The sequence below is a fragment of the Thalia democratica genome, chromosome 1 (assembly GCF_965202585.1).
Source record: "Thalia democratica chromosome 1, ktThaDemo2.hap1.1, whole genome shotgun sequence".
NCBI lineage: Eukaryota > Metazoa > Chordata > Thaliacea > Salpida > Salpidae > Thalia > Thalia democratica.
In genome coordinates, this window is record NC_139165.1 from 70,723,279 (window position 1) to 70,749,448 (window position 26,170).

Here is a 26,170-nt window from a genome sequence, read left to right on the forward strand (position 1 = left end):
TTCTAACAAATACGTTTTAGTTTATTGAAAATGTTTCAAAATATACAATTTTTTAAAACTAGTTTTATATGAAATATCTTCTAGTAAAAATTTAACGCTCTGTTAAAAAAAAACAAAGCAAAGTTATAAATAAACGTGTGATTTTACTGTTCTTTCGGATTTAATGACAGAAATAGCATTTTTGAATATAAATCATGTCACTTCAAATTTAAATCAAAAGCTGTACAAAATTAAAACATATTTACGTAAAGTCCGACATGTTTTGTTTTTTTAAATATATATATACAATATTGTACATACTTACTATACTTAAGTTTATACATTTCATAATGTTAGTAAACCAAAACATATAAACCATCAGAAAAAAAGTATCTATTAAAATTTAAAAAAAAATAAAGAAACTCTAAATTAAAATACTACTAAATAAAGTTTTGAAACAGAAATGATAAAAATAAGAGTATGTAAAGAGTAGTTTAAGAGTAGTTTCGTGTATCAAAATTTTTGGATTTATTAACCGTTAACTTTTTTTTTCAATTGTCTTTTTATAATTTTTCATTTTAAATACAAACATCATTCAAATGTCTCTAATATAAATTTTAGTGCTACTAAATAAATTATTAAAAAACAAAGATCACGGTGTTTTATTAATAGAATTTTTTTTGGTCACAAAAAAGATACCGCGTTTATTTTTAATTGACTTTTATTTTTATTTGAAACTAAATACTTTATAAAGTAAAGACTAGTATTTTTTTGACATACTGTTTTAAGAACAAAAATAAATCTAGTTTTTATATTATCAATAAAGTTTCGTATTAAAACAAGATTACTGCTATTCTGAAGCTAGTTTAAAACTATAACTTTTCTATTAAAAACAATCATTTTCGGTTTTGTTCTCTAAAATTAACCTAAAGTGTTTTGAATGACAATTTTTTTTTGTTGATAGTTTTTAACAAGAACTATTTTTAAATGTTTTAAAGTTGCTATTTTTGCTCATGTTCACAATAAACTTCATTAAAAAGTCATTGCTACCAGAGAAAAATACAATTAGCTACAAGTTTTCTTTATCTTAACAAAAAAGCTTTGTGTTTTATTTGTTTTTAAAAGTATTAACTTAGTGACAATAGAAACAAATTAGCTAATTTATATATTACAGATACTTGTTTTTTCAATTACCATTTTTACACAAGTTTTCAATTGTATTAGAGCTAATGATGACGTTTATCTTTTAATCAAAGAATATTCTCAATTCAAGCTTGGAATCTACTACATATTCTGTCTCTTTTCATATCTATTACAGTTTGTTCTACTTAAACATTAACAGTTGTTATCTTTTTCTAGGTTATAAAAATAGTTAGCTACTATATAAAACAACCAATAAACCTCTATTATTAAAATAAGCTATGCAAAATAACAAGTCTTATGATAATTTTAGTTTAAAATTTTTGTTAGCTTTCTTCAATCAATGCTTTTAAATAGAAGAAAAGTTTAAGTTGTTAAATGATATTTATCTAACTAGCATTTTCAAAAAGAATATTTGTGTTACAACTACAAAAACAACTTCGACACTTTAATTACAAAAAACAATTTTATAAAAAAACCAAACCTCAGCTAATTAAATATTCTAAACAGGTACATTTTGTAAAAGATTTTTTTATAGCTTTCATTTATACAGCGTCATTTTAAGTTAAAAAAATCGTATAAGGAGTTTACACTTTTATTCTAAAAAGTTTAAAGTGAATTGTAATTTATGCGGCAATTGTTGTAACATTTTTAACATGTTTTTAATATGTATAAAACCAATAAATTTCTTTACAAGTTTTCTGAATCTTAATACTATATTTATGCTATAGTTTATGTTCTTCTCAAGTATTAAAAATTTTTAGTAAGAATAAGACAACGTAAACTTCTGTTTCAAGTCTTAGAAATATTTAAACCAATTAGAAACAAATTTTACTAGTAAAAATTTATTTTAATTCACATAAAGAAAATATATCCTTTAAGGATCACTAAAAAATATATAAATTATAAAACGTGCCAAAATTAAAATTAGTTGTAACAAATCTTATTATGATGCTTAATACGTCATTTGTAAAAATCACTTTTGTTTATGCAGCTTGTTTATTTGAATATTGTGCTAACATTTTTTTATCATAATCTTTGGCTTTTATATAATCTGTAATGAATGTTTTGTAGTATTTTAATTCTATTTTTGAAATAAGGATTCCTCCGAAACAAATTTATTAAACTAAAAGTTTTTTTATGCTAATAAATATGTTAAAGAAGATCTAAAACATTTTTTTTAGTTTTGAATTATTTTAAACTGGTCATCGGCTATTAAATTTTATATTTTTTTTAAAGTTTTCTTACAGATAAACAAAGTGTAATTACGTGCATAATATCGTATTTTACAACAAGCTTTTTCTTTTGAGTATGCTATGGTGTTTTGTATAAATGAACAAAAAACTCTTCTTAAATAACATCTAGGTTTTTGAAGCTATCGTGAACTCTATTATTTTATGTTAATTAGTTTTAATTTTTACGAGTAACTACGATTTTGTACTTTTTTCTGTAAAAATTTGAATAGCAAAAGGAGTAAAATTTGTCGTTTTAATACCACTATGGCAGTAAAAGTAGTTTTACATTTTTCTAAATAGCAAAATTTTTATAATAAAACACTATAGGTTATTCGTTAAATTAAAGGTGATTTGTGCAAGGCCAATCAAAGTAACTATAGTATTTTACAAAATGTTGTAAATTATAAAAATTAAGTACAATACATTTTCAATAAAACTTCGAACTTATTTAATGGTAAAAAACTTTAAGTTGTCTAACAGAAACTAAAAGATTTTTTCAACTTAAGTCATGAAAATAAACCTTACTAACAATAAAGTATTGTTATAGCAACTAAGAACATAAAATTTTCAAACTAATTAGAGTTATTCAAATATTCAAGTTTTTTCGAATAGATTTAAACTTGCTTTTTATAATGCTACAGAATGTTCAGTAACATTTTTAGCATGCTTTAAAAAAATTAAATTAAATATGGTATTTTTTGTGTTATGTGTAGTCTGTGAAAGATCAAAAATATAATATACTTACAATGAGTTACAAGTCAAGATGCGAAACTCCTCGTAAATCTCGATGTGAAGACTCATGCAGACCAAAAAGCAGGCATCAATGCGAAGACCCTTGCAGTTCTCATTTCGAAGACCCTTGTAAACCGAAATGTAAACCACGTTGTGAAGACTCTTGTAAACCAAAAACACATTGTCAAACTGCTGGCCCATCACGTTATCAAGACAGATGTCATTCTCGTTGTGAAGACTCTTGTAAACCCAAATGCCCACCAAGGTGTGAAGATCCTTGTTCAAAACCTAAATGCCCACCAAAATGCCCACCAAGGTGTGAAGACCCTTGTTCCAAGCCTAAATGCCCACCAAGATATGAAGACCCTTGCTGTAAGCCAAAATGCCCACCCAAATGTAAAGACCCTTGTTGTAAACCAAAATGCCCACCAAAATGTGAAGACCCTTGCTGTAAGCCAAAATGCCCACCCAAATGTAAAGACCCTTGTTGTAAACCAAAATGCCCACCAAGATGTGAAGACCCTTGCTGTAAGCCAAAATGCCCACCCAAATGTAAAGACCCTTGTTGTAAACCAAAATGCCCACCCAGGTGTGAAGATCCTTGCTGTAAACCAAAATGCCCCCCCAAGTGTAAAGACCCTTGCTGTAAACCAAAATGCCCCCCCAAGTGTAAAGACCCTTGTTGTAAACCAAAATGCAAACCAAAATGTGAAGTTCCTCCAAAGTCACGTTGCTTTCCTTGGCCATTAAGCATTTTAACGGGCAGCTGCCAAGACATATACCTCATCCTGGACATAAACACGCATTGCAACAAGATTCACACCAGGTTTTTGAGGATATCACCGGAAAGCGAGAAAATCGAAAAGCTCTCTTTATGCAAGACCAACATCCGGCACACACAGGAGGGCAGCACAGCGATTCTGGACGACGAGCTCTTCAGGTTTCCCGCCGCAGGAGAAAACGTCTACCGCAGCTATGAGATAAGCGATGATTCTTGGTGCTCTTTCGTCACTTGCCCGAAGACGAGAGACCTGAACAAGTGGTACACTGTCTGCGCGTACCAGGAGTGCCTTTACATTTTCGGGGGCTCCGACGTGGAAGACCTGCCGATAACGAGGTACGACCCCGAGTGCGACAAATGGAAAAAGTACTGCTCGCGCACGATTTCGGGCCTGACGAGAGCGTTCTGTGTGAAAGACAAGTTCTGGATACTGACGATGCGCAAGTCGCGAAACTGCAAGTACTCGAACCACCACAGCGAAATGTTCGTGCACATGTTCGACCCGTGCCGCGACTGCGTCCTCGAAATGGACCGGCCCGTTTTCGTCTACGACTACGAGTCCACGGCCGCCTTTAAGCACAAGGACAAGATCTGGGTGAACGTGGGCTTCCCGGACAACCGCTTCATCATCATCCACACGGACCGGTGCGTGGACGTGTACCAGCGCATCCTCGTCGACTACCCTTGCGACCTGACCAAGCCGAAGAACTTTATCGTGAGCGGCGACTACGCGTACTTTGTTTGCAGTGAGGTTGAGGACCACCCGTGCCCGCGGACGTACGAGTTCCTGCTGTGCCGCTTCGAGATTTTGTACCGGCCGTGCTGCGTGCTCTTGTTTGACGAGGAGTACCGGCTGCCGATCTGCTGCGACCTGGAGTACGACAGCATGCCTCCGTACTCGACAGTTTTCACCGCCAAAGATCAATAAAAAGTTGTTTGTAGAACTTGGGTGTTGTTTGTATAGTAACTAAAAATTTTCTATGAGTTCATGAAAACTTAATTTTATTAGACGACAGAAGTAAAGGAACTCATTTTATCTGCTTTTAACATTAAAAAACCTAGAATAAAAACTTATTTTTGAAATTATTCTTGTTGAAATGTATGCAAGTATTTTTATCACGATCTTATGTTTGTTAGCTGTCTCAATTCAAGTTAGTTTAAATTTTGAATGTCTTATTTTACTTAAACTTTATATATAATCATTTAACCATAAGAAAAAAGTTTTTTTTGTTGTAAAAAAATTGTAATTTTAGACTTAGTTGTGTTTTTTTCAAACTTAAACCATTATCAAAATAAAATTCGTCAAATAATGTCTTATTTTCATTGATGAAACTATCTGATTAATAAATTCTAACTTTTAATTATCTTTCAAAAAAAGTTCAAACACATAATAACAGTTTTTAAATACTAAAGAAAAACTTGTTTTAATTTCAACCTAACAAAATTGAAAAAAAAACGTTTTAATAAATATTTTTAGTCTACTTTTTAGTAATATACAAGTTATAGTGATTTCTACAGAAAAAAAAGTTTTTTGCCTGCTTTTATATACATAGTTAAAGCAAACAAAAGAATTACGTCTGTTTTATATTCTGTACATAGTTTTTAGGTAAATATTTTCTTACAGCATCTTTATTTTTTTTAATGCATAGCAAAACTTTTTAATCAAATAAAAAAATAATTTTAAGTTATTTTTAAAATGTTTGTGGTTTATGCTAAACTATTTTAACTACATTTTATACGGCAATTCATACACTTCGATTTAGTAATTTAAATTGAGTAAAAAGTTTAACAACTAAATTAGAACTTTTTCCTAGTTTTAACCTAAAAAAATTCACCCAGTCAAATTCGAGATCCGCTTACCGAACGAGGGTAAGGGTTAGGGGTAACAGTGATAGTGAAAAATAATTAATAATCAAATTAAAATAATTCAAAAATTATATAAAATAAATCTATAAATAAAGAAAATGTAAAGAAAAATCGGATGGATTTTGAACGCGGGTGGATTTTGATAGTAAACAAATTTTTCTAAACTTTTTACTATTGATGTACAAGTTATAGTAATTTTGGCAAATAAAAATTACTTAACTTCTTTTAAAGCATAGTCTATACAAAAAATATTAGTCACTTAACTATAAGACAAATTTAAGACGTTAATGGTTTTTACTACACTACTTTTAATTATACTTTGTACGATATTTCGTGCGGTTTCATAGAATGTTTTTTTGATCAAACACTCCTTAAAAGATTTATGAAAACTATAAAACGTCCTCTTAGTATAAGTCGATGTTTGCATTGTGTGATACTAATCTGTGATTATTTCACTTTTGTTGCTGCTTTAACACAAACAAATTCTTTTCATACTTTTTTGAAATAAAACGCTTCTGTTTTTTCTTGTACTACAAATTTTTAACATCAAACATTTTATTTGTATGTTATAAATCGTACCTGTTTTTTATCGAACAGTATGAATTTTCAAATGTGTTTTTAGTAATATTTAACATTTTAAGCCCCTTTTATGCTATTTAATATTATTTAATGTTTAAATTTTATATTTGTTTTATATTATTTTTACTAGGGTGGTAGTAGTCTTGAAAAACATTTTATGGTTTCAACTAAACGTAAAATATATGGTATATAAGTGTATACAATTTAACTATTTTTTGTGTCTTTTTCTTCAAAATAAAATCAACTACTTAAAAAATTATAAAAACAAAGAAATAACTGTAAGCAGTTTTCAAAAAGAGCTGTTTTTAACTTTATCGGACATAATAAAAAATACTAATTTTAGTTTTTATGCAGAATTTTTTTTTATAAAATTTTTATCAAATACATATTATTACTTTGTTCTGTTATTTTTAAAAAACAACTATTTGTTAACTATTTTTTTCATTTTTTTTATAAAAATGTTAAAATAGTAGGTTTTTTCATGTTTTTCACGAGGTTTTATTATCTTCAATTATTAACTTTCTAAATATATTAAAAGCCTGCAGTAGTAACGAAATTATATATTTTGTTACTTAAATACAGCAGGAAAAAACAATATCCTCTTTTTTTCCTCGTCATTGAAAAATCTATTTAGTCTAGCTTTTTATTCACTTTAATGGTTGCCTAATTTTAAATTAGTTATAAGAATAAAATAAATCCATTGCAAACTTTGTGAAATTATTTTCAAAACAAAACAAATATTACCTTCCTCTCACTAAAATATTTGTTACGTATTTTTTTGAATTTTATAACCTTTTCTCGTTAATGTTCAACTGAAGGACTTTTCGAAATAAATTCTTTAATAAAACAGATTTTTTTAAATGTTATAAATAGTGGTTTACTAAGCGTTACTTTTCTATAGTTAAGTACTTATAGAGTTTAATACTTATATTCTAGCAGGTTCAAATATGAAAAAAATAGTTTGTTATTTATCAACTGGTGATTTAATTTTTTTGTATTTTGTTTTTAACAACATTGTTTTTTATTAAATCTAAGCCAGCAGTATACGAACACGTGGTATACAAAAAATAAAAAAATTTTATACTTCCACATTAACAGTATTTTTTTTGTGTATATTAACGGTATGAACTTATTTATTATCATTATTGTTGTTTATTTTAAATACGTTAAACTCAGGTATCAAAACCTGGGCCGCTAATATGACACACGATGAGTAAAAATTAAAAGTACATAAATGTAAATAGACATAGTTGATTAAACTTAAAATTTTAAAAGGAGGGAGGCATATTATAAAATTGTTATTAATAATTGGTACTCATTGATAATAACTATTTTCGAAAAAGTTAAACTTTTTTGAGTACATAGTATCAAGCTTCACCGTCAACTATTTTATTTGAGTTAATGTTTATAAGTTTTTTTTCGAAAGTTCTCAATCCTTTCGCACTAAACTACATCATGTGGTAACTCATTCCAAAACATCATTGTTCTGTGGAAAATAATTTTACAACTAGCTATTTGTAAAACCATGTTTTTTTCATTTTGACATGAAACTAAAACATTTTAGAATTTGATCTCTTGACTAGTAAAAATCAAAATTCGCTATCTGAAAATGGAGTAAGTTGTTTTTTTTTTCTGAAGACTTAGTTGAATAACTTTTAAGATTAAATCCGAACATCTTTATGGAAAAAAAAAGACATATTAACTACGAATTCTATTAGTAATACTGAGACAATATTAATTTTATTATAGTTTAAAATGTAAAACAAAACTTAATAAATTCCACAATTCTAATATATCTATAAGTCTTTTAAATAAAAAAGTTGAGTTTAGTATATAAAGATGAAGGTTTGTAAATCAATAAAAAGTATTAAATTAATAACTAAAACTCAACAATTAATTAGCAAAATTAAGCAGAATATTTTTTTCATAGTACTTAAAATCAGAAATATTTTCAAATAACGTTTTCGGCATATGTTAAACAGTATGTTTGGCAATATTTAAGATTATATAACCTGCTTTTTAAACTTTTTAGTTTTTTTTTTCGCAATAATTTCACTTTTCATTTTGGTAAATGTCTTAATGTTGTTAAATTAAAAATAATAATAACAACAACGAACATTTTTACTAAACAACTTAACATTTTGAGTTCAATTAAAGGTTTTCGTGTTATAATTTTTTTAAGTACATGATTGAATATAAAAACATTTATTAGCTTAAAGTATAAAAAACTTTAGCTAACTAACAAATTACAATCACATAAAAAATCGTTAGCGTTGATTAATACAAGTTATTAGTTTTTAAAAAACTATAAATTACAAGCTACTGATAAAAAAATTCAAAAGTTTCTTTTGAAAAGTTTCAAAGTCTTTCACAAACATTTCTCTTATGTTTTTTTTAGTAATTAAACAAGAAAAAGGTTTCTGCCAAAAAATTTTTTAGGTTAAAAAAAGATCTTAAAAACTATTTTAATACGTTATTTTTCTAGTATATATAGTTTAACTTTTTGGTTCAAACAAGATTAAACCTGACTATACTTCCTTCATAAATTATAAAACTTAATATACACTGTCGGTTAAAATAATCTTAGCCGTCTAAAAATATTGATCACAAGGCTTGATAAAACAAAAAAGAGACTTTATCCGTTTTTTATTTATAAGGTGTTTTTTAAACATTTTGTTATGTATGCTATCTTTAAGGAACTGCTAATTAAGACATAATAACATTTAAGACTAAGTCCACTCTTTTTTTATTTTCTTATTATATGTTAGCTTTAATAATAAGTTTTATTTAATTTCATTTTACGAATATTTCAAAAAAGAAGCTTTTTTTTTTTGGTTAATGTTTTCTATTTAAAGTAATATTTTACACATAAAAATGTTTTAAATGTTCACTGAGTATTTTTAGTTTTTAAAAATATTTTTAGAATAAGCAAAAAATAGTTATAATAAATGTTAAGTTGTTTACCTAACATTGCATCGTTAAGTATTTTTGGCAATATGCTTATTGCTACAATGGCTTCTACAATGCTTTGTAGAAGTTGGAGTTTAAGTAGAAGTTTAAAAGACGCAAAATTATTCATCTTTTATACACCCAATGAAAATAAAATTGTTTTTATATATAAATTAAGATTTAACACTAACAATAAAGTTTAGAGTTAGCTTCACTGCAATTCAATACGCTTCTAATAAACTTCCAAAGTTGTTTTATGTGTATCTGCTTATCTTATCGCAACTTCATTTATATTTTAGGGATAAAACTTTTTAAATATAATAACAATAACCATTAATAACCAAAAAAAAACATCTACATGAATTAGAAAAATGTTTATCTTATCAAAAATTCTGTTATAAAATACAAAACAACTACTTTAATTACAATTAAACGGTTTGTCGTATCATTTTTTTAGGTATTTAATTAGAAGACAAAACTTTTTGTTGTAACTTTTACAGTTTTTAGAGGTAAACTTGTTTTTTTTAAGTTGTTTAATTTAAAACATTTATAGTTATTTAGTAATAGTATGTAATACTAATATCTTAAATTAATAAGGTATTATATCACTGAGTTTCTATTTATAAATGATAATAAAAACGAAGTAGAATAGAAAATGCTCATGCAATGCTGTTTTAACAAGAACATTTGTAATCTTTTTTCAACAAATACTTTAAATAAATTGTAGTTTTTGTTAGATACTAAACATTTATGCTAAAACTTATGACTATACTTTAACTATCTTTTTTTTTAAACGATTATACTTTACACACCTCAACTACTTTCAACATAAATAGACTACAAGTTTTATGAGTATTTAACTTTTGTTTTTCAAACATAAACTATGATAGCGGCTTCAAGTTAGACTTACTTGACTCTACTACAAATAAAAATATAAACAATTTTTTTTACTTGTGATAAGAATTTGTAGAAACTACAATAAAATAGATTTGTCCTGGACAAGACGTTAAAGGTATCCGTGGTGTACGACTTGATAACCGAAAGGTTATTTCGTGCACCAGGTCCTAGGACCAAATGTTTTGAGCGCTTTTTTAACAGTAGTAGATTAAGTATTAGTTGATTTAACACACTGTTTAATAAGAAATGTTTTTTTTTTTTTGATTTCAAACTTTATAGAATTTATTAAGCAAAGTTCTTATGTTATTTTTATTGAAACTTTATTTTTAGATTACAATCAGTCGACGTTACAGTCTATTTTTTTTTTATCAAAATACTACAACACAAATTTCAATAAAGTTATTTAAGTTTCACCTTTTAAAACTGCAATTAAAACTTTTAGGCCAAAACTATCAACTACCAGATTTCACAGCCATACATAGATTATTTTAAGCCTTATTTCTCATTAGGGTGAAACTTCAGAAGCATGGTGTTATGCAATATTTGAAAAAAGTTGATAGAAAATAATATGTTCTATGAAAATATAACTGTAAGTAAGTGATATTACCTAACCACAGTAAACTATAAAGTTTTATACAAAAAATTTGTTTTAACATGCAGTATTCTGTTTCAGAATTTATATGTGAGCAAAGAAAATGTTGTGAATCATTTAGTGTAAAACATGGTTCACATAAAGCTAAATAAAGCTCTATTTTTAAAAGTAAATAAAATAAAAAGTATTTAATATAGCAAGTTTTTTTTTTTTTATATAAAGTTGATTATAACAAAAAATATTTTATGAGAAAGAAATGTTGAAGAAATGCTTAAAATAAGTAAGTTAACATTTTTATATTTCATTTTTTAGTTTAAAAGCATTCATTTTATGTTATAACATGCTAAAAAACTAAAAACAATAAGTATTTTAAATGTAATGGTAGTTATACGCTACCTAATTCTGTTGTTTGTATTTTTTATTTTACAATAAAGACTGTGTTTATTATTTTAGACAGTAAAAATAATGGTTTAGTTAAATATATATAGTTCATCTTGATTCATTGTGTGGCCTCATGGAGTAGGGGTTGTAATAAGGGCTTTAAAAACTCCCCAAGTTTAAGGGCATAGGGGGGGAAAACACCCTTTTTTGGTTTTTGATCTTGTTAAATATAGTTTTTACTAAGCTACAAGATGCTTTTTACAGATTTGAAAGTTCAAAATAATTTTTGAGATCTAGGTGGTCAAAATCGGAGGCAATAATAGGTTCCTATTGGGAGGCGCAAACTAAAATGGCTAATAACTAGAAATCACAAAAAATCTATCTCCTCCTACGTTTTTTAGATAACTGCCTCAAATTTTCAGGAAATGTTCCTTGCATTTCACAAGAATTTCCTAAATACTGCAAGGAAAATTTCCTGAAAATTTGAGGTAGTTATCTCAAAAAACGTAGGAGGAGATAGATTTTTAGTGAAATAGTCTATTTTTGCCATTTTAATTTGCGCCTTATTAATGTATTGTTGGCTCCCACTTTGACCGGCTATATCTTAAAAACTATTTTGATTTTTTTAAATCTTTAAAAAGCATTTTGTAGCTTAGTAAAAACTATATAAAATAAGATCAAAAACCAAAAAAGTGTGTTTACCCCCCTATGCCCTTAACTTTGCAAGATTAAAACCCATGGCTGATGCGATAACCAAAAATTATTCTAAGTTATTAATTATTTAAGTGCTATGTTTTTGCAAATACTACCTTAGTTGCAAGAGCATTTATAATGATAGATCATAGTACCCATAATAACTAAATTTTGACTTAGTTTTAATTGATACCATAAGGTAGTTAATCTTCTCTTTTAAATTTAATCTAACACATATTCTACATTAATAACACTAAACTACTATTTGCTTTAGAAATTTCAAAAAAAAACTTTTAAGGTATAAGAAACAAAGATTTGAGAGTACATTACACACTACCCTTTGTGGTTGCCACACACTTATGCTAGTTTAAAGTTTTAAGAAAACTGAAGCTTTATTGATTATTTTTGCAAAACTATGGTTTTTTGGATACTTTCTCAAACCCCAGGCTTGTTTATGATTTACAGTGTTAAATTTCAGTTTTGGCTCATAAGAGTTTTATTTTGAATATATTCATAAACTTAGCCTAACTCAGAAAGTTATGACTTTAAATTTTTTATTAAAGTTTATTGTTTTTGTTTGATATTATTATCAATTTAATTTGATTAGTGGTATTTTTTAAAGTTCTTGCTATTAATCTTTTTATTTGGAAAGTTTTAATTTTGTAAACTAATTTTTTCTGAAAGAACTCACCAGTTCTTAAAATAAACAAAAGTTTCTGAAAAAAACCTGTTTAACTGTCAAGGAAAGTGAATTGTAAATTAACAGGGTTGCTCAAAACCTTGAACTTGAGAAAATTGAAAAAAAAAAAGGAAAAACCTGGAATTTTGAACAAAAATCACTAAAAAATAAGTAAAGTCTTGATTTGACTCAAAAAATCTCTCATATAGATAATTAATTTTATAATCAAAAATTAATGACACATTAAAAAAACAGGGTTGCCACTTTACCTGGAAAAGCTGGAATTTGACAATTTAGGCAAAAAAACCTGGAATTTGAGAAATTTTGAAAAAATCCTGGTTAAACCTGAAGTTTTGAACAAAAATCACTAAAAAATCCTGGAATTTGAACAATTTTCACATGTTCAGTAGTAAAATTTCAATTTGACTCAAAAAATATATCATATAAATAAAAAAATTGTCATCATCAAAAATATTTTTTATTAAAATCATATTTAAAGTAGGTTTTCAGTATCTTTTCAATGTTTTTATACTATTCAACACAGTTTCTTAACTTAAACTTATCTTTAAGGCCATAGGAGGGGGGTAAGCCATTTTTTTACAAGTTGATCTTATTTTATAGAGTTATTTCTAGGCTTCAAGATGCTTTTTGTTGTTTTAAAAATTTTGAATTATTTTTTGAGATATGACCAGTCAATGTTGGGCCGCATAATAGGTTCCCTATGGGCAGGAAAAACTAAAACAGCAAAAAAAATCCTACATTTTTAAGCAATCTTCTTCAAACTTTTACAGGCTAATCTTTATACAATAACAAAAAAATTTAATAATAAACTCGTAAGAATTAAAGAACATGTGACTCCAACTAACAGTGCGGTATTTAAAAATATTGAAAATTGTGTATTTTGTACTAATTGTAAAAAAATTTACAATTGTTTTGAAATAACTAAAACTTGCAGTTTGTATAATGATTTATTATCTTCAGAAGCTCTACTAGTTAAAAAACTTCAACCAAATTTAAATAATCAGCTTGGTCCTGATAAAGGACCAAGAGTAACTATTCATATATTTTAATAATCCATTTTGTATTAATTGTGTATAAAAAATCCATTTTTGTTAATTACTTGTCATTTTAATTGTTTATGTTTTTTGCAAATGATTTAGTTTCACTCTATTTATTTTATGTTTAGTTAAGTAGTTAGTGTATAGCATTTTGATAAGGGAGTTTGTAAATTCTGAAAGCACTTAAAATGTTTAATAAAGTTTATAATGAAAAAAAATGTTTGTCTTGCAATAAGATGGTACTTAAAAAAATTTTACTTAGGACTTTGAAATTATTTTTTTTGAAAAAAAAAGTTTTTTTTAATAATTTTTACATAAAATTTTTATTTTTTTGTATCATTAAAATTTATTTTTTTTTAATATAAGAAACATTTCCTGAAAATTTAAAGAAGATTGCTTGAAAAATTAAGGAGGAGATAGGTTTTTAGTAATTTTTGAAATTTCCAAAAAATGGATCCCCAAAAAATTTGCTGTCCATACGTTTGTATCAAAACTTTATAAAAAATAAAATATCTCAAAATTAAATGATATTTTGAGTTCTATAAAAACTGGCTTAGAGTTTGTATTTTGTTTAAGCTTTCATATAAAAGCCAAAGCTAATTTTTATATAAAAAAGTGTTGGAACCCCTATGGCCTCAAACAAAAAGTAGACCTAAAAATGTGTAAGTTTAAAAATCTGGAAGAAAATTTGAAAACCTGGAAAAAATTTTGAAAAAATGAGTAGCAACTCTAAAAAAAGCACATTTAAAGTAGCCCTAGAGTATCTTTTCTTTTACAGTCTTTATAGATAATTGAATTATTCAATTTAAAAGTTGATTTTATGTTTGATAGAATAGTGCATTCTAAATATTATTAACTGTATCTCCTAAAATATAGTTTTATATGTTAAAATAAGTTTAAATTTATTGATCAGGTTTAATAAAGTATTGAATTGATTTTGACTAAGACAAACAATGACTACTTTGACTGGAATTTATCTGAGCAGAAAGAAAGTAACTAAGTTTTTTGAATAGAAGTGTAGGTATTATGATAATATCTAAAAGAGTTTAGTATATTTATAAAAAGATAAATCATTAATTATCTATAAAAAAATAATAAAGAAGTATTAGATAAAATTGCAGTTGACAATTAAATCATTGTTATGTTTTTTTTATAATTCTGTATTCTTTTATAGTATTACTTATACAATTACTTATATTAATGACTCATACATTAAAACATCGTAATAAATTTCTTTTACTGTATACTCCTTTGATAGGGGTATCAAACATTCAGAATAGGTTTTTTTGAGCTTTTTGAATTTTTTTTTTAATTTCATTAAAGCCTTGATGTAAATTTTAAGTTCAAGTTTGCTACTTGCAGCTAGATTGACTTAAACAAAATATGGGTAGTTTAACTTCAAATTTCTGAAATTAAGTTATATGATGGTAACATAAACTGTTAATATAAAATTTAAATGTAACAAAGTTGTTGAAGCTTGTTATTTTTAAATTCATATCATTTTCTATATTTTTATCTATATTTTTTTTGATATTTTTTCAAGTTAAGTTATTAACTTGAACATAACTTTTTATTAATTAAGTGTTTTATTTTTAGAAGCTTATTAAATTATAAACAGTTTTTTGTAGTTTCTGTACTAATTGGTTATAAGTAATATGATAATTGTGTTAGGTCATTTTATTACAATAAACTTAAACATTTTATTTTTAACTTAGAATGAAAAGTATCAATTATTATGTTTAAATATTATTAACTAATACTATGTTAGCAAATTAAACTTTTTATGTTAATTAAATAAATTGTTTATTTTTTGCTAATAGAAATACTTTTTTTTGCAAGTATTAGTTAAATAGATAGCTTATAAAAGGTTCTGTGAAAATTAAAAAAATGTTAGTGTAAAAATGAAATACTTGAAAAATTAATAAGACTTTTAGCTAAGTTTTTTTCTTTGTTGTTGTTAAGTAGGTTTGTTTTATAATATATTTTTAATATAGTTATTTTTTGATAACTTTTAATTTAAAGTAAAGTTTTTGAAAACTTTTAGGTTTTTATTTGTAATAAATAACAGTAGTTTACCAAAAGTATTTAGAAATGTTATAAAGTGAATTAAGATTTTTTGTTGGCATACTTAAATTTTATTACAAGGGTTGTCCTACAATTAAGCTAATTAGAACTTTTTTGTGTTTTTTGAATAACTCAGACTATTTTGGTTATCTTTCATGATAAACTCATGTGAATTTTTTGTTAGAATTTATTAGTTTTATTTATTCAGTTTACAATATTACATTTTATTTATTTAGTTTACATTCTACTTTTCAATTTTGGTAATTTTTTTTTTTAAATTATAACTATAAAGTTTTTTTTTTTTGCTTTTTAACTAGCTATACTATAAAAACTTATTTTTAGTACTAAAGTTAAAGTCTCTTATCTAATTGTTTTATTATTCAATTAATAGTATGATTCTTTATAGAAACTTTAATAAATAAACCTTTTTACTCCAATTTATTCATATATTTTTTTTTTAACTTTCTATGTCAATTTTTTTAATGCTTCTTAAAAAGTATGTTTTATAGACATAATTATAAATTATGCAAGCATATAATTGCAATTAAGCTTTAAAACTGTACTCTAAAAATAATGCCTGAGTTGGTTATAACTATCTTATATACTCTTTACTTTTTATTTTAATTTTATAAGAACTGCAACATTTACATTTCAATTTCTCTATTAATAATGCTGCCTGAAGTTTATTTTTATTTAGTATTTTTTTTACTGAAAAATATCTCTTATCAAATACCAATTTTAAATTTACCCATATATTTTCAATTAGTATTAACAAATGCTAATTTTGCTATGCCAACTGAATAATCGTTGTTTGTTTTAAATTAGAATGTCACACTCTAGTACAGGGTTTTCAATTTTTTTTTTCAAAAGACCCCCCTTAAAGAAATTAAAAAAGCTATGGCCCCTCAACCCCAGAATATCTAGTGTAAGTTTCAAAATTACTATTAAAACACCTATGACCTTTTTTTTGCTCTTCTACATCAACTCCAGAATGTCTAACGTAAGTTTCAAATTATGACCTCATGTCCGCCTCTGTAGCCCCTTTACAGCTCACGGCCTCCAAGATAAGTTTAAAGAAAAAAGGTATGGCCTGTAAGTCCTTATGGATAGAAAGACTATAAAGTAAATCCTAATGAAAGAAAAAAATATGTGGTGTATATTAGGGTGCTTATAAAAATAAGACCTTTGAGGTCCCAGATAGAAAGCTTATTTTTGTTTGGCAAATATCACAAAAATACCTGTGTAAATTTTAGCTGAATTAAAACAGTTTTTTAAGAGGCTATTTTCAATTTTCTAAAAACAACTCCAATATAAAATATGACCTTAGAGTTTTTAGCTGAAAGTTGTTTAACAATTACCTGATAAACATTGCGCAGAATTTAAGGCTATTTAACAAAAGTTTCAGTGAAGAGTTATGTAATTATGTACTATTTTTTTCCCTAATATCAGATCAATTAACAAATGATAGATATAATTGTAACAATATGAAGTTATATTGTGTGATTTTAGACTGAATTTGTGCTTTCTTTAACAACAGAAAATTATACTGTAAATTTTAATAAATACAGGTACAGCAGATAGAAAAGTTTTTGTTGATACATACACTAAAAATATCAAAATATTTTTATCCAATACAGAACTTTTAAAATTAATCACTGATAACTTAAAAAAATTATAAAAAATGAGTTATTTCTTTAAGTATTATGTATCTAGTTATAAAATTTTCTATTAAAAGAGTTGTTGAAGTAGATGTCAAATTAGTACTTATATTACCGGTAAACTGATTTATTAAACACTAGTATTCCAACATAAGCCAGTACCCTTCACATATAACAAAAATAATTAAAAGTATTTAAAATATTTTAGAACTAATTAATGTAAAATATAAAAAACAAAGTACTATGCTGTGATCAGGGATCTTACTTTCCTGTATTTTACTTTTGTTGCTTAGTCTTAGACCAATTTAAAATATATGCACAATGTTGTATTATAAAATTAATTTGTTTTATAATAAAGTATTGATTAAATACAACAAATTAGTGTACAAGATAAAGTACAAGTTTTTATAAAAGTAAATATAGTTGAAAGTTTTAAAATGTATAAAAAGGCATTTAATGTTACTTAATAAATATTTTTAACTCTGAGAAGTTTATAAATATTGCTTTGGAAAAGATAGTAGAGCAGAAAGTTAGTATAAAAAAACAGGATTTCATTTTATATGGAACCCTGTATAGTACAATATTGCATCAAAATGTTAAAAAAAATGTCTTTAATAGAAAGAATGCACTCTGTTAAATCAGTTGTAGCTAAAAGAGCTAAGAATAACAGTTTAAAAAAAGCCTTATTTTATTAAAAATTATTTATTTTTGTGTTAAATATGAAGGGTTTGTTTTTATAAAATATCTTAAGGTAATCAACAGTGATTAGAAAAACCCTTCTTATACTACATTTTTTATTTTGCAGTAAACTAAGGCTGAATTGATGTAACTCAGGCTAGCTTTCTTTTTTGCTTAAAGGAGTGGCAACTCTGAACTGATTAATATTTTTAATTTTAGCTTTTACAGGGTTACCACACACTCAATATAACTCAAGTTAGTTATATTAAAATTAAAAACTCCTGCTAGAATTTTTTTGAAAAACTTTAGCTTGTTTTAACAATTATTTCAACTTCTTGATCTTAAGGTTTTTAATCAATGAAAGTAGTTCTAAATCTTAGGTTAGTCCATATAAGTTTTTTTTTCCCTTCATAAAATATAATTTCGCTAGTTTTATAATTTCATAGTAGTTTAGCTTGATTTGCAGTTTTTTTTTTTGTTCTTACTGCTTTTTTTAAACTTTCTTATTAATTTAGACTGTTTTTTGGTCACTCAGACTGGTTTTTTTACTCTGAATCCAAATTCAAACAAGTTTTCATGTTAAAATTTGTAAAAAGACAGTTTTTCTGCCTTAATTATTCAACTTGTTACTGTTAGATGTCTCACCTAATATCAACATACCAAAATTTTGTTTCTCCCAGTACTTACAACTAGAGAAATATTTCTAAAACAACTATGAATTACAGTAATATAAAGTATTTTACAAATTGTTCACTACCAATTAAAATAGTACAGCATAAGAAATATTTACAGAAAAAAAAATTATTTGTAAAACATTCTTGGTGTCAATTATATAAAATAAATCTAATTAAGAGTAATTACTTGTATTGTGTAGTTAGTAAAAGTAATAGAAGATAATCAGTAAAAAATCATTTCAATTTAAAAAGATGTGTTTGACTTAATTTAAAAAAAAATCTCAGTTGTGTGTAAATTATTTAAGTCAAAATACTTATGTTCTCTACATCAATGCTTCTGAAATAGGGTTCCGCGACGCCTCTCAGGGGTTCCTCAAAGCATTTCAAAATTTAAAAAAGAACATTTATTTAAATTAACATTTTATGTAAAATTGAAATTAGGGGTTCCGCGGAAAAGTTGAACTTTTGAAAAGGGTTCCGCCACTAGAAAAAGGCTCAGAAGCACTGCTCTACATTACTAGTTCTATATATTTGTTATATGTTTTTATTTTTTAAAGTCTAATTTTCAAGTTTTATATTGAAAAAAAACATGTACTTCAATATAAACCACTGTAAATTTGAAGAAATGTGGTGTTAGTTAGTTTGTTTTTTAAACAAGATATTTTTTGAAAAAGAGGTAATAGTTTTTTTGTAGCTTGATATCATTTGATTTAATTAAATTTTAAAATAGACAAATCGAATGCCTATAACTCAAAAATACCTAATTAATTCCTTAACGAAACAAGCAAGCATACACACCTATTTATAAAAAAAGGAGTATATACTGTTAATACTGTACTAGATATTTTTTAAGTAACTTGCTTGAATATTTCCATATGTTTTATGATGAACTTTGGTAAAAATAGATTACTTCTTTTCTCTCTGCTGTATTGTTAAATAATGTTTTTTTTTAGACAAAATATGCTAAAAATCAAAATGTGCACATGAGTAGTCAATTTTTATTTATAAATTTCAAATTAATTCCTACTTTTAAAAGCTATTGCATAAAACCACAAGTAAAGCTATGTTTCTTAGTTTTGTTTCTTAATTTAAAATGTTAATTCAGAGTTTCATTTGAACTTGTTTTGTTTATCATGTCTAGCTTGTTTTTATTATATGTAAAACATTAGGTTCAGTAGTAAGTAAAGTATATTACTTATTAGCTGCTAACTAAAAACTAGATTAAATTTTTATGTACTTCTTAAACTATAGTTCTTTTAATAATAAATAATAATATCATTGTATACTTAAAAGTACTGAGTACAGGGGTGCATAGAAATTAGTTTTCTTTGAACGTAAGCTTTTAACTAAAAGTGATAAATTTTAAATAATTTCAATACTTAATTTGTTTTCAAATGCCATTTTATGTAATTCTAAACTAGTTTTAATATATTGTGTAGTAACAAAAACAAGAAGTTTAATGTTTTATTTTTTATTCAAAAAATATTATCCTAGTAATCTATTATGCTCACCATTTAAAATAGTTGTAGGTACTGAACTGTTTCTTTACATTTTACTCCATAAAAATTTCTTGCTAAAAATGACTTATTATATGCAGTTCATAGATCATAAGAAGAGAGATTAAGGTATTCTAAGCATAAAGACTAAAATTTATGTTTACTAACTTAAAATATATACTTGGTATAAGTATTATTTAATATGCCACTAAAATATCAATATATAGTTGCTTCTCTTTTAGGTATTTATAAAAAATTAAGCTAGTTTATATTTTTTCTAGATCTAGGCTAGTTTTTAGTTAAATTGTATTTTTAGTTGAGTTTTTTAATCTATCATCTCATCCTCAATCTTTTTTTATTAATTAATTTTTCATCTCCTTGGTTTTAGTTTTCCAAGGTGAAACTTGAGACCCTGTTCTTTCCTTCAAGGAACACCCAATTCCCACACCCAAACCAACTAACGCTCACTTTAGATTAAACATAAAAATTTGATGTTCACAAAAGATACTTTTTACTAGTTCATTTTTAGTACATGTACTAGACCATTCACCATTTTAAGGTCTGCCTTAAAATTTGTTAAACTCTAGCTAAATTTAAGTATTAGTTAGAATAGTCAAATCGTTTTTGTCTTCAAAGTCAAATGTACTTAAATTTTTAAAATCCTGTACTTATTAAAATAACTAGTTGGTTATAATGAAAGTATAATTTAAACATTAGCTAATAAACTTGACTTGTTAAACTAACTTAATCAAGTTTTTATATTGTTTATGCTCTTTTTATCTAAAATAAAGTTTTGAATGAAAAATTAGTATTTGCTTGACATAAAGTAATTTTATAACTCTCAAGTCAACTATGAAATGTTTACTTGATGAAATTTATTAAGATTTCCTCCTATTTATAAACATTTTTCTACAAATAAAATAAAGGTTACAAAACTAATGTTGATTTTATTACAGACATTTAGAACTGTTTTGTGTATTTAGTTATAATGGCAAACCAAAATTCTGGAAGCAATATGTCTGGTGAACGTCAAGCTAATGATTATAAAGGTAATCAAAAAAATAAAAGAGGCAGAGGTGGCAAGTCAAATGGTGTGCAAAGAGGAGGGAAGTTGAACAACAGAGGTGGTCATAATCATGGTAGAAGTTTTACTGCTGGAAGAGGAAGGGAGAACAATGGGGACAGTAGACGGGGCAGAAGAAACAGAGGAATGAATGATTACAATAACTACCAAAGAAGACCTGTTACATCTAGATTTAATAAAGATAAAACTACAGAAGCGTTTGAAAGACCAGGTTATGTGATACCACCACCTGCAGTTGAAAAAGATGTAAAAGACAAGGAAAATGATAATACTGATGATACTGGTAACGCATGTATTATTTGTGATGATGAAATTAAAGTTTATGCTGTTGCTCAGTGTGATCATAAGTTGTGCATAAATTGTTCAATTAAAATGCGTGTGCTTGCTGAAGACTATACATGTCCATGGTGTAGGATCAAACTTGATAAGGTTATAATTTCAGACAAGCTGCTTCCCTTTTCTGAGTTAATAAATGAAAATTTGTTCCAAGAAAGAAAGTTTAAAAATGCTTCGTACTTTTTCACTTCAAGGGAACTGAAGGATAGTTTTTATGATAAGCTGGCTCCAAAGTGTCCAATTTGTGTTGACAGGCCAGCTGACAAAACTATTGAAGAAACAAGAACTCACATGAGGAAGCAACACGAGCTGTTCTATTGTGATTTGTGTCTGGAGCACGACAAGCAGTTTTTCAGTGAGTACACTTACTATGACAGAAAGCACCTGGCTTTACATAAGCGTAAAGGAGATGGAAAAAACACTTCTCATTATGGACATCCAGTGTGTCAGTTCTGTGACATACATTACTATGACAATGATCATTTGTACAAACATCTCCGAAAAGATCACTTTTACTGTCATATTTGTGATAGACTTGCTGACCAAACCAGTGGAAATGAAGGTACCAAAAACGCATATTATAGGGATTATGAAATGTTAAGAGATCACTTTTTAGAAAGTCATTATCTTTGTGAAGAAGAAGGATGTAAGCATGAAAAGTTTGTTAATGTTTTTGCCACAAAAATGGACTTGCAAGCTCACAACCTTCAAAATCACAAGGCAAACATGAGTAAGCATGAAAAGAATCAACAGCGGCATGTTAAACTTGAGTTCAGCTTCCCTGAACCACCTACTTCCAGTCAAAACAATGGGCGTGGCCATAACAGGCGCAAGTTCGAAAGAAATAAACGTTTTAGGAATAATGCAGACAGAGGGTTTGAACGCAGCTCTGAAGATGCTGATTTGCAGCAGGCTTTGAGAGAATCTCAACTTCAGGCAGAAAGAAATCAAATTGAATTACCACCAACACCCCCGCCCCCAGAAATGGATAATCAAGAGTTTTTTCCTACTTTAGAACAAAATGGCAAATCTGCTAAGCCTGTTGCAATTATAACTCCGGGTTGGCATGGCGGACCTTCAACATCAACAAACATAAACTGTGAAGAAAACTTCCCTTCGTTGGGCGGTGGACCTAGTAAGCCAAAAAATCCTTTAGCTCAACCAAAACGCAATGGAGTTAAGAAGATTATTAAGCCTACTGTTAGTCAACAGGTGAAAAAAACGAAGCAGACAATAAATAATGCTTCTAAAAAGCCAAGTTTAGTAAATAACAAGTCCAGTTTTCCATCACTTTCCTCAAACACCTCTGCAACAAACCCTTTGATGTCTAATAATAAATGGAGTAAGATGAAAGGTAATAAAGCTTCAACTAAAACAAACAAATTCGGAAATCAACCATCACTTTCTAGCCTTGCTTCAACAAACAAGTTTAGCATTTTGAAGAACACTACTGCAGTGAACAACTCTGCACAAATTACCACTACAAAGAAGAAGAAAACCACCAAGAAAATGCCTTTTGAAGATGAAAATGAGCCAGTTGGTTCTGCAGGCTACACTAGTCTGTCCCGCGACTTGATTTCTCAGGACAGTGTCAATACTAAAATTAAGTCAAACGTGGGCATGATTTCAGAAAAGCCCAACCAAGCACCGTCATCATTTTCCACTAAAAATGCTTCCTTTAAATCAAACAGCACAGCAGATTTCCCATCTTTAGGGGGCAGCTCAACTGACTTGCCATTCTTCCCATCAAAAAGTTTGAAGCCTAAAAAGGCTAAGAAAGTCACTGTCACTAGAGTGGTGGCACCTCCCCCACCTGGTTTCACCCAACTTCCAAACAACAGAACAAACATCAGAAGCATGAACACCTGCAGTGGCCCCCCGCCAGGCTTCGGACCCCCTCCTGGTTTCAGTGCCAATAAAAAATGCCCCCCTCCGCCAGGCTTTGCAAAAGTGGTCGTTGGCAAGAAGAAGGGTCAGCTCAACTTAGGAAATATGTTTGATTAAAAGGTAAATAAGTTTTGTTATTTTTATTTTAATGTTTTTTATTAAAGCCATAACATACTTTTTCATAGCTAATCATTTAACTTTGATAAAGTGTTTCATATTTACAGATTAATCGTTCCTCACTAGCAAAAACGTTTTCATCCAAATATTGTACTTTGGAAGCTTGGATGATACCTTTTCTAAACCCGCATTATTCACAATGATAGGTGTTTCACTATAATTCCTTAAAAAATAGTTTTACTGGTGATCATAATGTTATGTGCAAAATAAATTGCTGATAAAAATGTGTAACGTGTTTGAATATTTAAAGTTAGTGTTTATATTTGCATGTAAAGTTTAGAGCTTAAATGTTTTAATGTCATCGAGTTAAATTGTTTTCCCAAAAATAAAAATTACATTTGTTTCAAGTTTGCTTATTTAAGCTTTGTGAAGTAAGTTTTGGCCAATATTTTTAGACAATACTTTTTAAAGGCTTGATATTTTATTACTAATAACTTGAACGGTTCCTTTTTTCTATTAGTTTTTAAAAGTTTAAATGAACTATTAGTAACGATTTATGTTTGTCATGCTTCAAGTATGACTAGACCTATTTATAAATAATTACTGGTTAAAATTAGTATAAAAATAACATGTATAAAACTTTCTATTTGGTAAGACTTATTATAAAAGTTGTTTTATAAGTAATTTCTGTATAAATGTTATTAATTTATAAAATGTTTATTTTTATCAGTTTTAAAATTGTAATTAATTTATTAGTTATTCCATTTTTTATTAAAAAACGAGCTATTTAATTTATTTTATAATATTTTTGGTTAGGTTGATCTTTTTGATTTGATGTGAAAAACTTATTTTCTTAAATGCAGGTTCTTATTTTGAAGTTTTATTGAATTAACTTTATATTATTTAGACTTTCCACTTCTTTTACCTATTGTGCTTTCCATCAAATATAAAATAAACTAGTTTTGATTTTAAGTACTTCTTGTAGGTGCCTTCTGTAAAAACAAAAACTTTTAGTTATATAAAAAACCTAATTATTTAACGTGATAGTTATGCACTTAAACGGTCTGGTGTACTTTTAGTAGCGTTTTCAAATGTTTTCTAATAAAGTGCAATGCCTCATTTTTTTCTTTATAAGTATTATAATAAGTAAACTTTTTTAAACTATTATAATCTAATGTAAACTCATGTATTTCAAAACGTATATTTAAACAATGTTTTTCATGCACGAAACATATTTATCATAAAGTTTTTTTTTATTTGAAGTATATCATACACCTGTGTAAAGAACATGGTATCATAGCTTAGTTTTTAGTCTTTTGATATCTTAGGTTCCAAATGTAAGTTGAAGCTTAACAATGTTTTTTGAGGCATATATTTTTAAGCTTATAACCTCCTGTATGGAAATAAAAATAATTAAGGCGTTAAATTACTTAAAAGTTCACGCCCTTCTACAGTTTTTAAACGGTTTTGTTTAACTAAATTTAAATCTTTAAAAAGAATAATAAAATATATTCTGCGTAAAAAATAGTAGTCAATTTACTTCTTTATAAGGTTGAAAAATTTAGTTTTCAACCATTTGCAATGAAAACTTTTAACAGATGTCTTCAAAATTTTTGTAGTATTTTGTACATAAAAATATATTAATATTTACATTTTGAATAGTTTCTTTTCACAACCTGTTATATTTATTAAAATTAAAAGCATGGTTATTGTTTTTGTATTCGTGAATAAGAATTAGTTTTAAAATTGAAGCATGTAAAACTGGGTGCACGACTATACAAATGTTGACTGTTCAAGTTTTAATAGTTATAAGTTATTATCAAATGGCTCTTTCAAAAAGTACTAAAGTACTTTACAACCGGAATCTAATTAATTCAACCTACAGGAGCATTTTCTATTTATTAAAATTTTAGACTAATTATTGGCATACGGCTAAAATAAATTATAGTTTACTAGTTTTTAGTATTTTTAGTTGAATTTAAACGTATTTTTTTTAGCCATTGTTATCTTATTTTTATACGGCTACAAGAGCTTTTTTCAAATATACATTAATGTTATATATTTTGAAAATAAATAAAATGACCTCAACTTAAAGAGAAGAAATAAGTAAAGATTTGTTTAGGTAATATTTTCCATGACTGTTATACATCTTTCTAGATCTTTTATATAAGCACTGACGAAGTCTTTGACCAAAACTTAGTTTGCATAATAAAGTCTAAAAAGAATGAAATATATATATTACTGTTTGAATATTTTCCCTTATACATTTTTTTAATAATTTAAAATGTCATTTAATCGTTAAAACTGACTTGTGAAACTAAGTTTAACTAATTTTTGTTTTATAGAGTACATGTAAAATAATGTATTAAAGTAAAACTTTATGATATGAAGAACTATTTAGATATGTGTTTATTGTAAACTAATTAGTATGTATAAAAAACTAAAGTAAAAATCAATGTATTAAAATTATTTTTAATTGTAAGTAGGTTTTTCGAAATTTTTTGAAAGTTTTTTTGAGGATTTATCAAAATATTTTACAAAAACTAGTTTATATGAATAATTTTTTAAGCTTTTATTATGTAATCTTTTGTCTAAAAAGCTGACGAAACTGGAGT

At 26.5% G+C, this 26,170-nt stretch overlaps 1 protein-coding gene across 1 annotated transcript; it reads left to right on the forward strand.

Annotated features, from left to right (window-relative positions):
* The first annotated feature begins 21,095 nt into the window (after window positions 1–21,095).
* Window positions 21,096–23,994, forward strand: LOC145849986 (uncharacterized). Its single transcript, XM_082955118.1, has 2 exons — window positions 21,096–23,558; window positions 23,663–23,994. The coding sequence occupies exon 1, from the start codon at window positions 21,120–21,122 to the stop codon at window positions 23,553–23,555; it is 2,436 nt and encodes an 811-aa protein (XP_082811244.1). The 5' UTR covers window positions 21,096–21,119; the 3' UTR covers window positions 23,556–23,558; window positions 23,663–23,994.
* The last annotated feature ends 2,176 nt before the right edge of the window (window positions 23,995–26,170 follow it).